The sequence below is a fragment of the Embiotoca jacksoni genome, unplaced genomic scaffold, assembly GCF_022577435.1.
Source record: "Embiotoca jacksoni isolate LCO1_2020_lvr unplaced genomic scaffold, fEmbJac1.0.p SCAF_9, whole genome shotgun sequence".
In the NCBI taxonomy this organism is placed as follows: Eukaryota; Metazoa; Chordata; class Actinopteri; family Embiotocidae; genus Embiotoca; species Embiotoca jacksoni.
Genome location: NW_027185447.1, coordinates 2,530,685 through 2,549,323, shown reverse-complemented (window position 1 = coordinate 2,549,323; position 18,639 = coordinate 2,530,685). Strand labels below are relative to the sequence as shown.

The following is an 18,639-nucleotide window of genomic DNA, read 5'->3' as shown; positions in this document are numbered from 1 at the left end:
AACTAAGATACAAAAGATGAAGACAGGGATCACCACATTTTTGGTGATGTTAAAAAGGTTTGTGCGTTTCTTGCTGCCTAGAAGATTTCCAGACTGCAGTAGACATCTTGCATACCTTTAAGCGGGTTACAAACTGTTTACATGACATCTACTGATGTGTAGGGATAATTGCAACATCGACAAACCTTCCTTCCAACACACACAAAAAAAGCACAGCACCCTTGAGTAACAATGCTCATCTGTAAATACGTCAACGTGTCCCAGTCATCATAGCTTAATTATATTCCATAATAGCGATGGTGGATTATAGGTGTTTGGTGTTTGGGTTTGAAAGCTTTGGTGCAGGGTTGAAAGAGACCTTTCAAGTCAGGAATTCAAGCAGAGCATTACCAGGTCATGGACACCAATCAACAACAAATCAACTCCCACTGACAAACTATCATTTGAAAGGCTGGACACTTAAGTATTTTAATACAATGTACCACACGCATCGAGGCTATATTTTTGTGTTGAACTGCAGTTTACCTGAGCTACTCTCTCACCTGTGACTCCTCTTCTGTACCTGCTCTAACATGACTGCTCTTGCTGTATGTTTCCAACACACAGCAACTCATTTGTCTGACCTACAACAGAAATACGGTTATTACAAACGCAAACAAGGCACATGAATTGTCACCACAGGAGTCAGTTTGATTTGCTGTCCATGTCACAAAGGTTTATTTGTACATTCATTGCCATTATGAACAGTATAAAACCTTCAGGATGTGTTTATGTGGGAATTCAAATACTGTTATTCTTGATTAGTGCTTTATTTACAGTTGAATAAAACTGCTAAACATAATACAAATATTACATGCAGTACACATTCTATCCACAAAATCGAATGGCGCTTTTTGTCTCCCATAATGCATCACCTAAGAGATGTCATCCATCATTGGCCAGCAATGTCCCACATTCAAAACACTGCTCAAAAAGGCTAACCTTGACTTTCTCTTTATATACAGTTCATAGGTCACGACTCGAAGCACAGCACATTTGTAACTGATAATCCAACAAACATTTCAAGTAAGTCCAACTATTGCAGCGTCGCTCCCTCAGGTCAATATGTCCAGAAGTAATTCACTAGTGGAGGATTTCCACCTCACAACCAACCAATCTTATTTTGGAACCGAATGAATTATTAACCTTTTTTTTTTTTTTCTTTCTTTCATAAAATCTTTTCTGACAGCTGATATCTCTGCAGTCTCCTCTGTGTGTGCAAAATAACTTCATAATGCTTCTCTGAACACGACAGGGACCAAAAATGAAAAAAGGGCATTTTAAGAAAACTGTATCAGACCAAACAACTGATATAAAATTAAATCATAAGGTGAGCGTTAGGGTTCTGGATGTGAAGTACCTTTTTCCCCTGAGATTAGAAATCTTTGTAAAAAAAGCCAAAGATGAGGGAGGCCAAGTGGCACTTAGAAGGGCTTAAAGCGCTGGTTAATGCTGACATGAGAGAAACACAGTGGCTGTCAAAGACTGATGTTTGTACAGACGGACACACTGTAAGTAACAGTTGTAAATGGACTGGGTAGCATTTTCATTCAACATTCCAGTTTTGGCCCAAAAAAAACCCACCAAAATATTATCCTTTGCTTAATATGCAACGTCTGATAGGGACTCCACAAGAATCGACACACAGGACTTATTTGGACTTGTCTCTCAAAAGAAACCAGAACCGACAAAAGCTTATATGATTGTTTAAAAGTTCCAATGCAGTCAGCCAAATTTACAGTGTAAGGCATCTACTGAGAGGAAACGTAGTGCTTCATTTAGCTCTAATGAATTGGCAAAATTATCCAGTTCAGTTCAAAAAGGCAACATTTTCTGTGCAAACGAAACCTCACACATACCTCAGACTTGCAATGAGAGCAGTTACACACTGACACAGGTAGTGGTATATAAATCAGGGCTAGTATCAAGGACAGATTGTAGCAAATGCATTATCATCATCTGACTAGAACTTGGAGGGACAGTAAAATGGCTTAGTTTAGGGAGTTGTAATTCTCATTCCTTTCCAGGTAAAGCTCTATCAGTGGATGATATGAGAGGCTATTAGCTGACAGGCTCTCGGCTGAATGACTATTTAAGGAATTAATAAACCCTAAAACTCTGTCCTACATCACTAAATGATGATAGGGCAGAAAGGGATGTTCTAATCTAGAGCAGTGGCCAGCTCCTACTGTACAGTGCAACACCACCGACACCCGTGCAAAATCATAATGAGAAGCCAAAACAACTCGTAGCTCTCAGTCAGCGAAGGATTCTTCACACACACCTTAATTCTAATGTAAAAGTGGTTACCGAGGCTACGACGCCGCTCAACTGGATAATTTACTATCAACTGTTCCCACTTTGTCTAAAAAGGAAACAAAACAGTACAGGTCTAAAGCCACAACTGGTACCATTACAAAAAAAAAAAAAAAAAAAAAAAAATGGCTTAGAGCAAAAACAATGTGCAAGTCAGCATGGAAACCCTCCACTCATCTACGCAAAGTGGAGAAAAAGGCAAGTCTGTTGCATTTCCTGATAGAAGTTTTTATCTCGGTGATGACATTTAAATTGAAAAAGCGAGACCTCAGACAGACGCAACAGGCATGAGCACGTTATGTAACAGTGCATGTGTTAAATAATACAATATACTTCAGTCTTTAGAGATAATGTACAATGTGAATGTGAGAATAAGTCAGTGTAGAGGTATGTCCCCTCAGACAAAACAAAACTGAATATCAGACACGCATACTAATGTCAGTGATTACACAATGATTCTATACACAGCTGTACTTTTGCACAATCATAACACATTTTAAGTCAGGAGTGACTTTATCTTTTGTGTTTATGCACAACGTAAAGAGTGCGAACTTTTCCAAGCAACAATTTCTCCCTTCATATATGCCTTTCTTTCTCTCCTTCTTTCTTTTTATTTTATATGTATATATTTATTTACCTACAAACAATCCAGATTGATCTTTTAAAGAAACTTATAATTCTCACTGTGCAAGGTAGCTCCCGGTAACTGATCCTGATCTCAACCCCCTACTCAGCTTCCCCAATGTTCGATATAATGTAGTTGATCATTTCCATCTGTATCTCAGAAGTCAAGTGTTCGAATGAAGTGACAAAAAAACCTATTTGTGTGTGTTTGTTCTACTTTGTTGCTATTTTTTGAATAATTTTGAATGAAGGACTGATGATGTAGTTTTAGGATCAGATATTGTCGTTCATTCATTTCCTTGCAGTTACAATGTCTCACTGTTGCATCGTTGCAATATAATGTGCCACATGCTTTGCTACTTCAGCCAGAAGTTTCTCTGATAGAAACATGTCATGAGGTTCAGCTCAAGCCACAGCACATCTGATTACTTTATCTCCGTCTTTCATCTTCGAACTCCGGATGGTTTGCTGTAGCGCAGACTGTTGCTTCCACAGTCCGACGCTCTACCCTGGATCTATATGAGATTCTGTCTCGGGTTACACGCAGATAAATGGATACATGCAAGTGTGTGTCCGTCAGCACCAGGGTTCACGCTGGGCTCTGCCTCGAGCCAGACTGTCGGCTCTCTGCCAGGCGCTCTTCATCAGTTCGAGGGCCTCACCACAGCGCTTCTGCACCAGCAGATCAGACACGTCTCTGTGGGGGAGGTTAACCTGTGCACAGTGAGGACATGCACGAGGGTTCAACCAGGTGGACATCAAAGATTTGATATGCTTACATTCTGGGACAGTTAATATTGCGGTGGTTGTGATATTTACTGTATTTCTCCATAAACGTATTCTAATTTCAGTGTACATATCCTCTGACCTGGTAAATGGCTTTCCATGTGTTGTCTAACACTTGAAGCAGTCGATCTCTCTCTTCACACCCGCTGAAGTACAAGACCCACGGAGGGAGGAACTGGGCCCGGTCGGACGAAAACTCCTATCGACAAAACAGAGGATGAAAGTGGGAAAAGGTTTAGAGTGAAAGTTAACATTTAAAGGTCCAAAACAAAAGAATAATTCCTGTGTTATCGAGTTAGAGCATAAGAGATAGTTGACCCCATAAATTGAATACCACTGATACCTAAGGAAGTTTACAGTTTGCTTGGTATACACACAAACTACAGTATGATGTATGAATATTATGTTAATGTTAAAAGTGCATTTACATCAGGATAACATGGAGGAGCTGGAGCAGTCTCCTCTATGAGGATGTCATTACAAAATAATTAATTTGAAGTAATCTGACTTAGTATACATTTGATTGTAAAGAATTTGTATCTTTTAATATTTATATGTATTCTTACAGTGATTTACAGCATGCAACCATTTTGTAGTTTACAGTTAGAATACAGTGTTCCTTGAAACCCACTTTTTCAGAACCTCTGTTAACTGCACAGTGAAGATTTTTGTCCCTTTCCTTCAGCCGTCTGAAGAAGGGCCTCCAAGGCAATGAGCCGTCCTGGTAAAAAGCGCTGCCTTAATATCTGCTTGGATATTTGGCTTTAAACTTGCCGTTTACTATTGTCCACTTCTTAATAAGTGTATTTCTGGTAGCTGTCTCTCGTGCTGACAGTCTTTAGACATTGGTTAACATTGCCAGCGATCATATCAGCTGTCACTAATGAACTTTAATTCTGTAACATTACTCTACAATTAGTGTGTTTTTGCAGTTCCGCTCCAGTACTATTGCTCAACTAATACGTCCACTCTAATTAAAAGATCTAGCAGGTCTATTATCAGATCAATAATTAAAACGGATCAACCTAAACGTTATGCATCAGTAACTGAAAAATGAGATGCAAAGGTTCGTAAACAACTCCAACACACATTTAATCAACAGATATATTCTGAAAACCTTGTTGAGAAAAATCATTTCTTTGTTAGTACACTGAGCATTCTTGGCACAAAAATTGCTTTCAGAATGAGTTCTATCTTATCATATTATATCTAATCTGTAAAGTTATAGGTGCAGGTTTTTATTAAGGGATCAAAGTATATCCACCGCCACAGGTTCAATACCATAGTATAACATAGTATAACACACGGGTCAGACTGATCGCACTAGTATATTTTTTTTTTAATCCTGCTGACGAACAAACTGCACCAAAACATTCCCGCTATAAAAAGTCAAATATAAAGCCATATATCCAGCAGGTCTGACTGCAGGAGGAGGTCAACAGATGATCACTCACAATAACACAGTACTCCTTGTCAGTCTCCAGGCTGACACTGGTGACATCACAGATATCAGCGCAGCCCAGCGAACGGAAGAAGCTCGTCTGACAGTCCTGATGGCAAGTTAGCAGCTTCTTGTCCGTCACCACCAGGCAACACGGGATACACGGCGTGGGGGCCACACCCTGAGGGATGACCTGGAGATAAAGAGTTTGTGGTTTAATTAATCCTTGTCTATACGAACAGGGCTTACATCAAACCATATTTCAATCTTAATAAACATCAGCAACTGTTTTAATAAATTCCTTGAGCTTTTTCAGGGAGGAAAACAGCCTGTTCAGCCGGTCAAAGAGATTTCAAGCATTGTCACTTCTTGTCGAAAGCTTTAAGAAAAGTCAATTAACAAATATTTAGTATGTGCGCGATGTACTCCTTACCCCTTTGGAGACAGACTGGCAGAGCAGCTGCATCCAGTCAGCCATGTCCTGCTCATTGTTGGCGCAGAGCACCAGTGGGGGGCGCTCTGTCAGGATGACTTGGAAGGCGAGTGGATGCTCTGTGCTGTTGGAGCGACGGCAGCCTCCGCAGTGCTCTCCTCTGTTGAGAAATGAGGGGGCACAAAGAAGCACGGAAAATATATCGGTGAACATGAATTTCTCTCTACAAGTGTTTCACTGCTTGCTTCATACAGTAAAAGCTTTAATAGGTTAATCATGTCCAGTATCAGTCAGCATCTTTCATTCAGCTGAAGCTTACCCCATGGTGACTGACATCAGAGGTGCTACATCTGTTTTTTCGGCATACAGGTACAGAATCCCCTTACTGTGTGAAAAGAGAACAAACAATAATGTTCATCGAAATCAGAAGACTGATTACATACACACATTGTCTTACATATATATCACCCGTGATGCTTGGCAGGGAAATTCTATTGCTAAGGCTTGCCATACTCTGAGACTCCTCTGAAGTGGGGTAACGGGAGTGAGACATGAACTAGCTGTCCAAGATGAGTGTTGATTCTACTCACACTGGAGACGGCCTGGCTGACTCACTGTTGAGGAGAATCAACCCTCATGAGCATGTCGGGCCTAAACAATAAAATGTCCCTGACAATGCTAATGTCAGTAACACAATTGCTTCAAACCATTTTGGTGTGATTGGGACTCTAACTGGCTCCCAGCAGGACTTGTTGAGAAATAAACCATAAAGACAGTAATTTAAAGATGTTACTGTTATTATTGTATTGGGTTTGATGGAAATCTTAGCGATGTTTACTGACAGAACTTTGTCAAGGAGAGACAGAGACAACTGTAGGGGGTCTTCTACATTTTCAGATAAGGAGAGGCTCTGCCTCATCCTTGAAACTTGGTTAACTTTGGAACATGAGACTGCCTCCATCTATAGCCGTAACAGACCTGGCCTATGCCTATGTCAAGAGGACATAGTGACCACGAGCTAGGGGAACCAGATAAGACAGAGCGACTGGACTAATGAGACAGACAGGAAGACTTAATAACAATGAATGAAAATTCCTTCAGATGAGGCAAAGCTATTGTCAAAAACCAGTCAGCCTCCAACCCTGTTTTACATTATACACCGTATACCTGTGGACAGACTGGCAGGAAATCTGCGCTGCTCGACACAAAAAGAAAGAACTCAAGCTTTCTGCATGTCTGGCAGCAGCAGATGGTGAGAGGAGGGGAAAGCCCAAGGAAATATCAACTCCAATATGTGTGGCATGTTTTTCAAGATGATAATATGTTGGTGTTAAATGTGATAAATATTATAAGGGGAAGCGATATAAATGCTTATCAGTGTGTTCAAGAATGAAGGAGACCTTTGTTAATACCTAATGTTGGAAGATGAATGTCAGATGTTAAAATGAACTCACTGATGTCAGCTGAAGGGAGGACTGATGTGTATGCCCTGCCCATACCTGAGGATGAGGTAGCAGCTTTTCCATTGCTCTTTACCCAGGTATGTGATTCCAGCCCGGTACTGCAGAAGCCCTTCTTTTGTGCTGGAAAAGAATCTAGAATTCGGTGGGCCACTTTGGGGGGACAACGTCATGTCCATAGGATCCTCCCAGTGAACCAATGAATAGAGTTGAATGGACACTTCAGGTACCTGGAGAGAAACAGACAAACAGTTAACCACTGCTGCTTCAAAAGTCAGCCAAGTAACGTGTTAAAGCAGAGACTCTCAAACTTCTCTAATATTACAGAAACACTCCAGTATCAGGGCTGATACGTTATTTTAAAGTAAAGCTGTTACATTAATTAGTGTAAATAATGAAATTTAAAGTGTCGCTATCAATACACATTCTTGGTAAAGAAGAAAATAGATATCTTAAAAGGACCATATCAATCGTTTTTAGAGCTTTCAAATCAGGTCTATTTAACAGTAGTACTTATCACAACATCTAACTATGTACAATATTGAAAAACTAGAGGTAGGTACTTATGTGTGAGCAAAACAAAATGCTGTCAAGTGTTCAATGTTACAGTGTGAGATCAGTGAGTTGGGATGTCAAATAATTGTGCTTTTAATCTAAAAACAAAAAAGTTGCTATTCTTTTAATAGAATAATGGAAGGCTGAGATAACCTGAAGAGGTTAAAAAAACCTCCTGGGTCTTGGTAAAGATCATCTAGTTTCGTGGATGTAACAAATGGTTAATTAGTATATTTTCGCTGTGTAATAAGAAGCTACTACAGTATGTGCGACATTGAACATTACTTTACCTCACAGTGAGACTCCTGGGCGACAAACTTTGTGAGAGCCAGTTTTTCCATGGTGGCGTCAGTCAGAACACACGGATAGGGAGGCTCACGACATCCTTTCACCATGGCTGATTTGAGAACAGACAGCAGCCAGCTATAAGTGAAGGAGAAAAACGGCTGGAGGTCAAGGGAGAGGTTCTATTAAGGTTCTATTAAGTCAGTATTCCCACACATAATTGGATAGGAATACCAATTTAACCATCTATTAGGGACGAGATGACTCAACAAAGGACTAAGTTCTCACTCCATAGCAGATCATTGGATTACTGACATATGACAATAGATGCAAACAGCAGTGGAGACTTTGTTTGCATGCTGCTTCTTTAGACAGGGATACAAAGACAGTGGGGCACAGACATATTACTGGCTGATGGAAATGAATCATGGATGGAGTTGAGGGAGTCGAGACAAAGATTTGCGGAAAACTCACAGAGTTAGTGAAACATCTGCTGTGTCCAACAGGAATTTCCTTCGTCTGTTAGTGCAGACCACCGTGACTGTCTGCTGGTCAAGGCCCACCTGAAGGAAAAACAACATTAGAACTATTACATTAGAAATAAAAGTAACATTGTGCTCCATCATCATATGCTCATCACATCGCATTAGTAGATTGAACCAAGATATGACGGTTGAAGCAATGGAGCACATTGATGCAAACGCATACAGCTCCATTAATTCTAATGTGTTTTTAAAGTATCCGCTGACATTAAAAGAACACTTAGATAAGAGTAAAACACGAATGTATTGAAAACAATAGCCCCCAAACGCAGAAACAATAGACAATAGCAAACTATTGTAGTGCTGGGAACTTACTGAAAGATAGTCCAGCTCATTATAGGAAACAGCATCTCTCACTGTGTAGGGCTTCTCTGCTGCACCTAGTGAGTAAAAGTAGAACAAAGACACACGGTGAGCACATGATAATATAATATATACTCTGCTCTTTCAGAGAATTGTGTCGATCTGTTGTGACTGATGAAGCACAATTATAATGAAACAAACTCAGATTTGCAGATATCTTTCAGACAGTACAGTTCACACAGTCAAACATTTATTCCCTAAATATAAGAAAGTAGGAGATCAAAGCTTGTTTTTAAAAATGAATTGTGACACCCAACCCCAAGACTTAAAACTGTTCCACCTTCTATGATCAAACAAATCCATCTTTAGCCACTTTACCCTTTCGAAGCAGGTAGATGTAACAGTCAGTCAGCAGCAGATAAAGAGGCTGCAGGTCGCCCTCCATATGACCCGTACTCATCCTCACCATCTGGAAACACAAAGAGAAACTGGGTTCAGTGCTGGAAACCTCCATATTTATCCGTCTCACATTGTACTAGTCAAAAGTCCTGAGTTTATGGCAGCTGGACAGCAGACTGTAGCATAGTGTTGCTGCAAATGTCGCAGCTAGCAAGCTATATAGACAGTTTTTTTTTGTCAACATACAAAAGCAACTAGCATACTAGCAGCAACTTCGTGGTTGTTATTCCACAATGCTATGAAATAGACACCAGGGTTAAATATTTATATCACAATATTTTCTTTGCACAGTTTGGTGTGAAGTGCGACAAAATGTGAATCGATTTTTTTACAAATTATAAAAAACAACTTACACTAACATACATTTCTACAGTCTGAAAAAAAATCCATTAAAATGGACTAACTGTGCCTTGCAACATTTCCACTGAGCAACTGTCTCCAAACCACTTCTCTAAAGTCAAAACCAGTCTGAGTTAAAAAGAACCAACACCACCATCTCTCCTGGCTGATGTGGAGAGGAAAGGTACTTTTTTAAGATAAGTACAAGTATCGATAACTACATCCCCCACCAAAAAAAAAATAAATAAAAAAAAAAATACAAGCCTGTTAAACACCACGACTTCACTGTACTGACTTATTTCAATAAATAACATCATTCAAAAAATATTTATTCACACATTCATTTTCGCACAAGAATGTAACTTGTTTCAGAGAATGAAAAATAATGACGTCCTTTGTCTTTACCTTGAAGAGCTGTTCCTCGTTCTCTCTGAATACATGAATCATAAGAAGCAGCAGATGATTGTTGTCAACCCTGAAATATAAACAGCGAACAACATTAGACAGGTTTTAAACAAGATTTCAACAACAAACAACTCATTTTGTTTGAACTGCTTACTTAAACTCTGCAGGATGAGAACTTTCAGTGGGACTACGCTTCCCCTCTTGTTGTTGTTCCTCCTCTTCCTCAACTGTAGATGTAATTTTGTATATTTCCTCTCTTTGTACGTCCTCCTCCGTCTTCATGTCGGGTTCTTGTCCTGCTGGCGCTTTTGCCTCTCCATTATCTTCAGGGCGACCTGAAAGAGTCTGCGACTGGCGATGCTCTGGAGAGTCATCGTGGCCACCACCTGTGGGAGCAGAGTCTGGACTGTTGGTGGTAAAGCAGCATACCTCTGCAGATAGAGGAGAGGCCTGAAGGAAGTTGTTACTTTGGGCCAGACGGGAGCCAGACGTCTCTCCGGGGACCCCCTTGTTGCCCCCTGGGTCATCTCGAAAGGGCTGTTGTGCATAAGGCTCGGGGTTCTGATCGCAGCTTTCACCGTTCTTCCCTCGCTCCTCTCCTGGGTGCTCCCAGGCCCCGTTGAGCCGGTCCATGACGTCACGGAGGGGTTGGCCCACGCTGTCCATGGAGGTGTCCGTCATCTGTGGAAGTCGTAGGAGGCCTTCGACCCCATCCTCACCTCCTTCCTCCACGATCTCTGATCCGACCCTGCTTCTCCTCAGCTCCCCTTCACTGTCCGGATGGACACCGGTGCCGTTCAATGAATCGACGTCCTCCAAGGTGAGGATGCTAGAGTCTGTTTCCATGTGCTCAGAGGAGATGGAGTTATGGATGCTGCTGCTGGAATCTGTGGAGCCCTTTCCACGTCGCTTCTTGGCTGGTTTTCTTCGTTTGGCCATCCTGGAAGGACAGAGGAGTTAGCTGTGGTTCAATAAACAATTGGATACAACACCCTTCGTGCCAGAAACTGAAGGAGCGGCTACTGTACCTGATGACCTCAAGCTCATTGCTGTTGATCTCTGTGTCATCTCCGGTGGCGGTGAAGGTATTGTAGCGGCTGGCCACATGAACGGGTGTGACGTCGGCTGAGGTGTTGGTGTCCGAGTCCTCGTTGAAGGGGTTGTGTCTGAATGTGGGACTGTGTGGAGAAAGATGTGTTGCTACCTTCCCCTTGACAGTGCTGGAAAGGACCACCGTGTCGCTGATGACCGTCTGGGGATCAGAGCCACAGGATCGCGGGCAGCTGGCCTGGTCGGTCAGGTCACCCTCTAACCAAGTGAAGGCCACACAAAGACACTGAGTTAATGCAAAACCACCACTTACCCACATTTGCTTCTATAAAGCTTAAGAAATAAAAGAAATACACAGAATCTTTTGCACTGTCTTGCTGGTGGTTGAGTGGCAAACATGGACCTCGGACATAATTAAGGGAAGAGGTGTTTTTATTCATACATCTATTTTCATCAGCTTTACAGTGTTGACCAACAAAACAATGTCGGAAAGATTTTGTGTATTCCTTCGTCAACATAGCAAAACAAATGTTAAGGACTGCAGTGTTCTTTGGCGGGGTCAAAGAGGCACAAAACGCAATGAGTAAGACATCAAGTAGGTACACAGGCAGCAGCTGCAGAGGCACAGGCCGAGGTCAAGCACTACTACTGTAGCTTTTAGAGATGGGTTATATAACTTACAAGAATCTGTATTTTTGCATTTACTGGGATTCTTTATAAGAGAACTGAGCGATGTTGTTTCCACTAACTTCTTCTTTTGACTATTAAGTCTTCATCAAAGCTACAAAAACTGGACAAACTCAATTGAAGTCAAAAACAAACTGCAGCAGGGATGGCTCTGTCATAGTAGTGCTTGTTCATCTAAAAAGCTTCAAGCTAATTCCAAAAGCACGGAAAATGGACTTGGACTATTTAGCAGTACAACGTCTGTGCATGACAGAAACCTACAATAACTCAGCAGTGATGCAAGCTGAGAGAATTACAGCGAATTTCAGTACAACAATTCTTTGACCTATAACATAAATTCCAGTTTAAATTTAGACCATGAAATGAATTGTGGACTACGAGAGAATAGACCTGTGTTTATTACAGCAGTTTACTGCAAACGCTGTAATGAAAAAAAAGCAAGAAATATTCTCGACTGTTATCTCACACTACAGTTTAGGTGGACCTAGGCCAGTGCAACACATCAAACAGAAAGAAGACATTACAAAAACACAACACGCCAGACGGACAGATACACAGTGTACTGCAGACAGACTTGACGAGGTGAGTACCGGCAACTTCAGGCATTTTTCTGGCTGTGGTAAATAATAAGGCAGAGTGAGCGTTGGGATCATTCCCCGGATGAGTAACGCATGCAGATCATGACAGGTAACACACCACCCACCCAACAGTGAACTTCCCAGATAAACCAAACTTACCGGTCAACTTAATGTGTATAATGACACCTTGTATTATTTAAATTGACTTGTTTGCTAATTTAATGCCTATACTTATCATTATAAACAGCTTTACTAAAATGTATGTACACTGTCACATTATATTGCAAATGTGTAGTTAAATCGTTGTTCAGTTGGATCAACCCTCATGTTTCATGGGTATAACTGAGAGAGGGAAGCTTTTCTTCTAATGTTCAACTTTGTATGAAAATAAATTAAGCTATTAGCTTCCTACTTCCAATTTAACTCAAGCTAATTTATATTACTGGCAATGTGAGTATGTAACTAAAACTATTCTTAAAGTTTGAGCACCTTTTATCTTTGATCGAGCTTGCTTGTGTCTCCAGATACAGTATTTTGCAACAGCTAGCTGTTGTTACTGGCTTGAGTACCCAGCATGCACTAAATACAAACTGGCCATGCCAGATAGCAGGGAAGGAAGGAAGGAAGGAGGGAAGGAGGGAGGGAGGGATGGAAGGTCAGGTAGGGAGGGTTGACTAATGTCCCACCTTCCCAGTCTGCACTTGGCAATGACTGCAACACGGGGAAGATGTCACCAAAATCATAATCTAAAAAAAGGAGGGATAACATTAAACATTATAGAGAGGTGGGGTGGAGACAGGAGAGAGGAGAGAGGAGAGTGAGTCAATGGCACAGAAACAGTAAAACAACATGATATATGGAGTACGAAATAACAGAATCAATGAGGAAAAAAATAGAGAAGTGGGAACTAAAACAGGGGAACTGGCTCAGTACCTCGTGGGGAGTGATGGGCAAAGCACTGACTGCAATCACCCAAATGTCAACATTCTGTAACCGTTGGTCTCTGCACGCACTTTAGGATGTGAGTCGTAAACATCGGTGGAGGTACTGCTGCCGGAGCGCATTGGAATGACACTCCACCACTTTGTTTTCTCCACATGAGGAAATAACATGTTCACAGTTCTTTTGATCCAGTTAAAATTCAGGAACATCTTTTATGTGCTTAAAGCCTTTCCTCTGTTAAAGTTACTGTGTCAATACAAACTCAAAACTTCCTGTATCCATTTCAAAGTAAAAGCTTCCAAGTGTTTCAGTAAACAGAAATGATTTATTTCTTAACAAGGCTTTTATTGTGAAACCTTTTCAACAAAATGTTGTGAATAAAACCAGACCACAAAACTTTACATGAGTATTACAGAGCACTCATTGAAAATAACATGATTATATTACTGATTTTATTAAATGAAAGCAGTTTAAATATCCAGACTACATTATTGATAACTGGATGTAAATTTGTCTCCACCGTGATTACGCAACTTTAGAAACAAACCACAACTTTATAGTGCATGTCACTGGTGCCCTACGACACTCCAACAAATAGCACGACACCGCTGGTCACAAGAGTCTGCAAGGATCAATTCAAGTTCTACTTCAACATGCCATTAGTTTGACATCATTGTATAAATTTGTGCCAAAGCATACGAGTGTGTATTTGAACTCCAGCAGGTCCTGACCACATCATCAACACAAAAATAAAGTCTGCCATTCCCTTCACATTCAATCAGCAGCAAATTAGAATATAATAATAAGAGTCCAGATAAGAGCCATTTCGAGACCTAACAGGACATAAAAATAACAGTTGATATTTGATGGGGCTACTTTTAAGGGAAATAACACTCACTGGCTAATAATGATTCAGAAATTTAAAAAAACCAATAATGGCCAAATGATTGTCAAACCTGATAGTCTGCATCTCTTTCCTAAAATGACTTCTTATAAAGGGAAGCAAGGGAAGAAATATAGAAAGAGTTAAGGATTAGACAGCTCGAAGAAAAAAAACGGTGTACCTTACCTTCACTGGACGGAGCTATGGCACTGTCATCCCACTCCAGGTTGGTGGAGGTGAGGGAGGTGAAGGAGTGCAGGGAGAGGCTGTCTGAGCTGGGCAGCCTCTCCTCAAAGTCCAGCAGGTTCTGGGGTTTGTAGTAATCTGGCATGTAGGGAGCCACATCCAGATAGGGCACATCCTGAACCAGCAGGACCCAACAAAAACGTTACAGACATGCTGCTAACATTTAGGAGCCGGGTTTCTATTGGTATTGTAAACAAGTATATGCTAACCAGCTCCAGATTGAAGCGAATGAACTCCAGGCCAGACACCAGTGTGAGGAAGAGCGTGAGGTGATCATGACTGCAGACCAGGGCGTTCCTGTCAGAAGAGGAAAATGGTTGACTTGATGTGAGCGACAGTTACAACAAAATATGTAAACAGTATTTAAAAACTGCTAAAGCAAAATGTGGCACGATATCAATTCATTCCCAGAATGAAAACAACAAACTTTTTTTGTGAATTCACTGCTTCTCGCACAAACATTTCCTTTCCTTCAGACAATCAGAATCAAATGACTGGACGACTTACTTGAAGTAATACTTGTGCAACAATCCTTGGTTCTCCTGGAAGAGGCGCAGGTAGCTCTCTAAAGAGCTCTCACTCAATGCCAGGTATAACCAAGCGCGGCCTACGAAGAGCAGAGAAGAGTTCTTTCCTGCATATTACCCTTTGAATGTTGAATGATGCTTTATTCTCCAAGTACTCTACATGTGAGTGTGTTGAACTGTGTGAGCGAGATGTCTCACTTCGACCGAGGTTGGTTGCTATGTGTTGCAGCTCGTCAATCTGACGGACAGCCTCCCTCCTGGTGAAGTGAAGGACCAGGACCCAGTAGCCGGAGGAGATGTCCTGCAGCCTGCGATGTAGAAACACAACGATTATATCACACGAGGCACAAGTTGGATGTTACGGTATGCGGGATGCCACAAGAACTCTATTTAACAGAAGATTAACAGTAATATCCTGTAAAGTATGATCTTCCGCGATGAGGTGTGATCTGAAAAGAACTAATAATTCCATTTGATAATGGCCATGAATATAGAAGTTTTGAGGGCCGAAAAGTGATGAGTTGTACCCAAAAAGCAAGCAGGTGGTTTATATTTACCCTCGCTCTGAGGTGAGACACACCGCCCTTCACCTGGTGGAGTACCGGCATGATATAATTGGAGCCTGCACTGTGTTTCTGCTCTGATTATACAGTACAAATGCGATCACAGGTCATTTCCCTGTATATTTTAGCAGGGAAACGTGCCCTGTACGTGCGGCAGTGTGGATGCTCTCATTCATTAACATGGACGCCGAAATGAAATGAGGCCTCGCAGTAACAGGTACCGCACACGCCACGCAGCCGGTGTGTTCCAGTTCTCACGGCAACATACTTTTATGAAGCATTTCTCCATTGTGTAAACCACAAAATAACGAGACCGGCTAAAACAGATAATAAAAACAAACGAACCCTCTCGGGTTCAGTTTGATCTTTCACATTATAACTTTTGAATAGATGCAAATTTAAGTGTTGATTTACATCATGTGTGAATAAACTTGTTTCACACTCTTATTCGGTCTTCAATGTTTATGAGCGCTGCCTCTCCCCAAGAGGGAGGTTCATTCAACTGTTATTCATGCTGTCATTGGTTCTGACACTTTCATCATGACGGGTGTAACGTTGCAAAGACACAAAACTAACAAAGTAGCAGATCCTATTTAAAGTCCCACTGATCCACATGTCAAAAAGAAAGAGAAGGTTGAGAACTCCTGCTGCAAAGCGTGATTACTTTCAAATTGTAATTACTTCCTGAGACTATGTCCATTTCTATATACAGCCTATGGTTGTGACAGTTAGCCTGGAGGGACACGAACCCGACACACATGCAAAAGTACAAAAATAACAGGGTTTACACAAAGGTTTTTTTTCCACAACATATCTAAAATAATCAGATTGCAATTTGCACTTTTCCCCTTTCCTCGTTCCCATGTTTTCAGTAAATGTCTTACCCATACAGCAGAGCATGGTCCAGGTGTTCACAGAGACGTTGCAGGACCCGGTCGTGATTTCGGATAGCTGGAGTTTCATCCTCACAGGCTGCAAAGTAACTCTGCAGCTGTAGAAAGAGACATGGTTTCTAGGCTATTTGTTTTGCTGTTCAAACACTCTCTAAGACAGTAAGAGAACGTGCTGTAAAAAGCCCTGCAAATAAGCTAAGCAATGGAGTTATTAACTGAAATGACTTGAAAACTGATGAATTGCAGTCAGTTCATTACTTAAACTCTGTACAATAGCACATCGGATTTGAACTAGATGAGCGATTATGAGGTTAAAAAGTGGACATTTAGCATTAAGGGTGGATGTTAACGTCAAAGGTGGGTGAACATGGTCTAGGATAGTGCAGCAGAACAATAATCCTACATTACAACATACAGTCACAGTAACCAAAGGAATTTGGGGCAAAGCTGTGGAACGTTCTTGACCTTCGAGGAAGTCAGTGACCTGCCCTTAATCCAACAAAGCATGTGTTTCATGGATTAAAACCAAACTCAAGGCCAGAACCCCCATGATACGAGCAGTAAGGGAAGCTGGCTGCAGCACAGGCCTGGGCACAAGCATCACCAGGACAGATACTGTGTACCTGCTGATGTCTGTGGGTTGGAACCGCAAGCGTTTTTGGTTCCCTTAAAAAAGGTCACTCTGCACCTAAAAGATTACAATTCCTCCGTTGTTCATGTTATTTGAATGTACTGTCATTCGTGATCAAAGCCGCCACTTGTATCCTTGTAGTGATTGATTTATTTTAAATCCTATGTCAAGGTTTTCCTTACACATTAGGATTTTGGGCACCACCAAAGCTTAATGAATGTCAAATCATTGTGGAGAGCATGAAAACTTGAACTCAATCCACATATATACACATATATACATATACATATATATATATATGCTGAAGCTTGGAGGCATGAACAGCTCAAGTTTGGGGAAGCTTTAAGGATTGTGGCGCAGAGAAAGATCATTTGTATCCTGTGACTATCGTCACATGACTAAGTAATGTTTGGCGGAAGTAATCACTGTATACTTTCTTGGAAGCTTGAGACACAACCGTAAGCACCGTCACGGTCCTCGTACTGTAAATGAGATGAATGACATCATCGGTCAAGAAACGAAGACAAAAGTGGAAATAAAAAGGAAAGACAGTCATGAGCTCGCTGCATTAACAGAATAAGATGGGAGCTTTCTCATATAATTTCCTGATTGTGGACCAGTAGACTGGGACATATTTTAGAGACAGATGACAACAGCCATGCAAAATAAAAAAAACTCCAATGTACATGGTTTCACAAACATGCAGGAAGAGAGAGGAGCAATGCTGTCTGTCAGGTTGTGACAGGAGGAGTTTCACAACAACAAATTCTGAAATAATTCATAATTCAAATGGGAATCAGGAGCATACATAAATCTACCGGGGAGCCCTTATGGTGCAAATGTGTGTGAGAGGTATGGTCGCAGGTGTTTACATCACACGCCGCAGTGAACAAACACAGCGGCTTGTTGTTCAGTACGGACAGACAAATAAAAACTACAACCCAAAGGACAAGGCCCTTCTATGTCCTCCCGACTCGAGACATGTCCCCTCCAGCAGACACAAGAAGACCCGACGTTAGCTGCGACCACCCGGAGCGCGTAAACAGTCGCGTCGCTGCATCGTGTGACTTTAATTAAACGTGCGTTTACCTTTTTGACAGACAGCGAGATGTTTTCCAAGATGCGATCCTTCACTTTGAGTTGATCCATCGCCGGTCTGTCGGTCAGCTGACCCACAAAGGCGAAGCTCCTGTTTTGCTAAAGCTAACGCCTCCCGCATTAGCTGGCTGACATGATCTTGTCCTCCCGTGTTTCAAATGGACGCTGGTTTTGTCTCAAGTTGTCCACGCTGCGTTTCCGGTCGTCCACGAGCCATCACGGTAAAGCCCAGCACGCGGCGTGGACACTTCAACCCCTGTCCCGGTTAGCCCGGTGACGTCTGCTAATAGCTTCGCGTTAGCTTTAGTCACTTGACTTTTTTTTTGGTTTTTTTTAACGCTGAACTCAGGCTGCTTACAAGTTTTATAATCCTACCACACATAACTTTGAGCGGGAATTTTGTTCACCATATACCACGTTTAATTTCTCTGCTCGCCTCTTTTGAACTACTTTAAGTTTCCTTCTGGCGTTAATTAAACGATGCAGCGGATGTTCAGGATACTTTTCGTGCCGCTGGAGTCAGCTGGCTGACTGAACCCCTGACGTCAGCGGGT

The 18,639-nt window shown here is 41.5% G+C and overlaps 1 protein-coding gene across 2 annotated transcripts; it reads right to left on the bottom strand.

Annotated features, from left to right (window-relative positions):
- Positions 1-693: 693 nt before the first annotated feature.
- Positions 694-18,592, bottom strand: plekhm2 (pleckstrin homology domain containing, family M (with RUN domain) member 2). Of its 2 annotated transcripts, XM_069140619.1 has the most exons (20): positions 18,077-18,592; positions 16,348-16,454; positions 15,099-15,208; positions 14,881-14,980; positions 14,583-14,670; positions 14,314-14,488; positions 12,989-13,048; positions 11,016-11,295; positions 10,142-10,927; positions 9,988-10,057; positions 9,163-9,253; positions 8,797-8,861; positions 8,414-8,502; positions 7,945-8,077; positions 7,139-7,329; positions 5,959-6,024; positions 5,640-5,799; positions 5,220-5,399; positions 3,848-3,964; positions 694-3,693 (listed from the first exon to the last, which is right to left on the bottom strand). In XM_069140619.1, the coding sequence occupies exons 1-20, from the start codon at positions 18,134-18,136 to the stop codon at positions 3,556-3,558; spliced, it is 3,066 nt and encodes a 1,021-aa protein (XP_068996720.1). In that variant the 5' UTR covers positions 18,137-18,592; the 3' UTR covers positions 694-3,555. The 2 variants fall into 2 exon arrangements, with proteins under 2 accessions (XP_068996720.1, XP_068996721.1); XM_069140620.1 differs by lacking the exon at positions 12,989-13,048.
- Between the last annotated feature and the right edge of the window lie 47 nt (positions 18,593-18,639).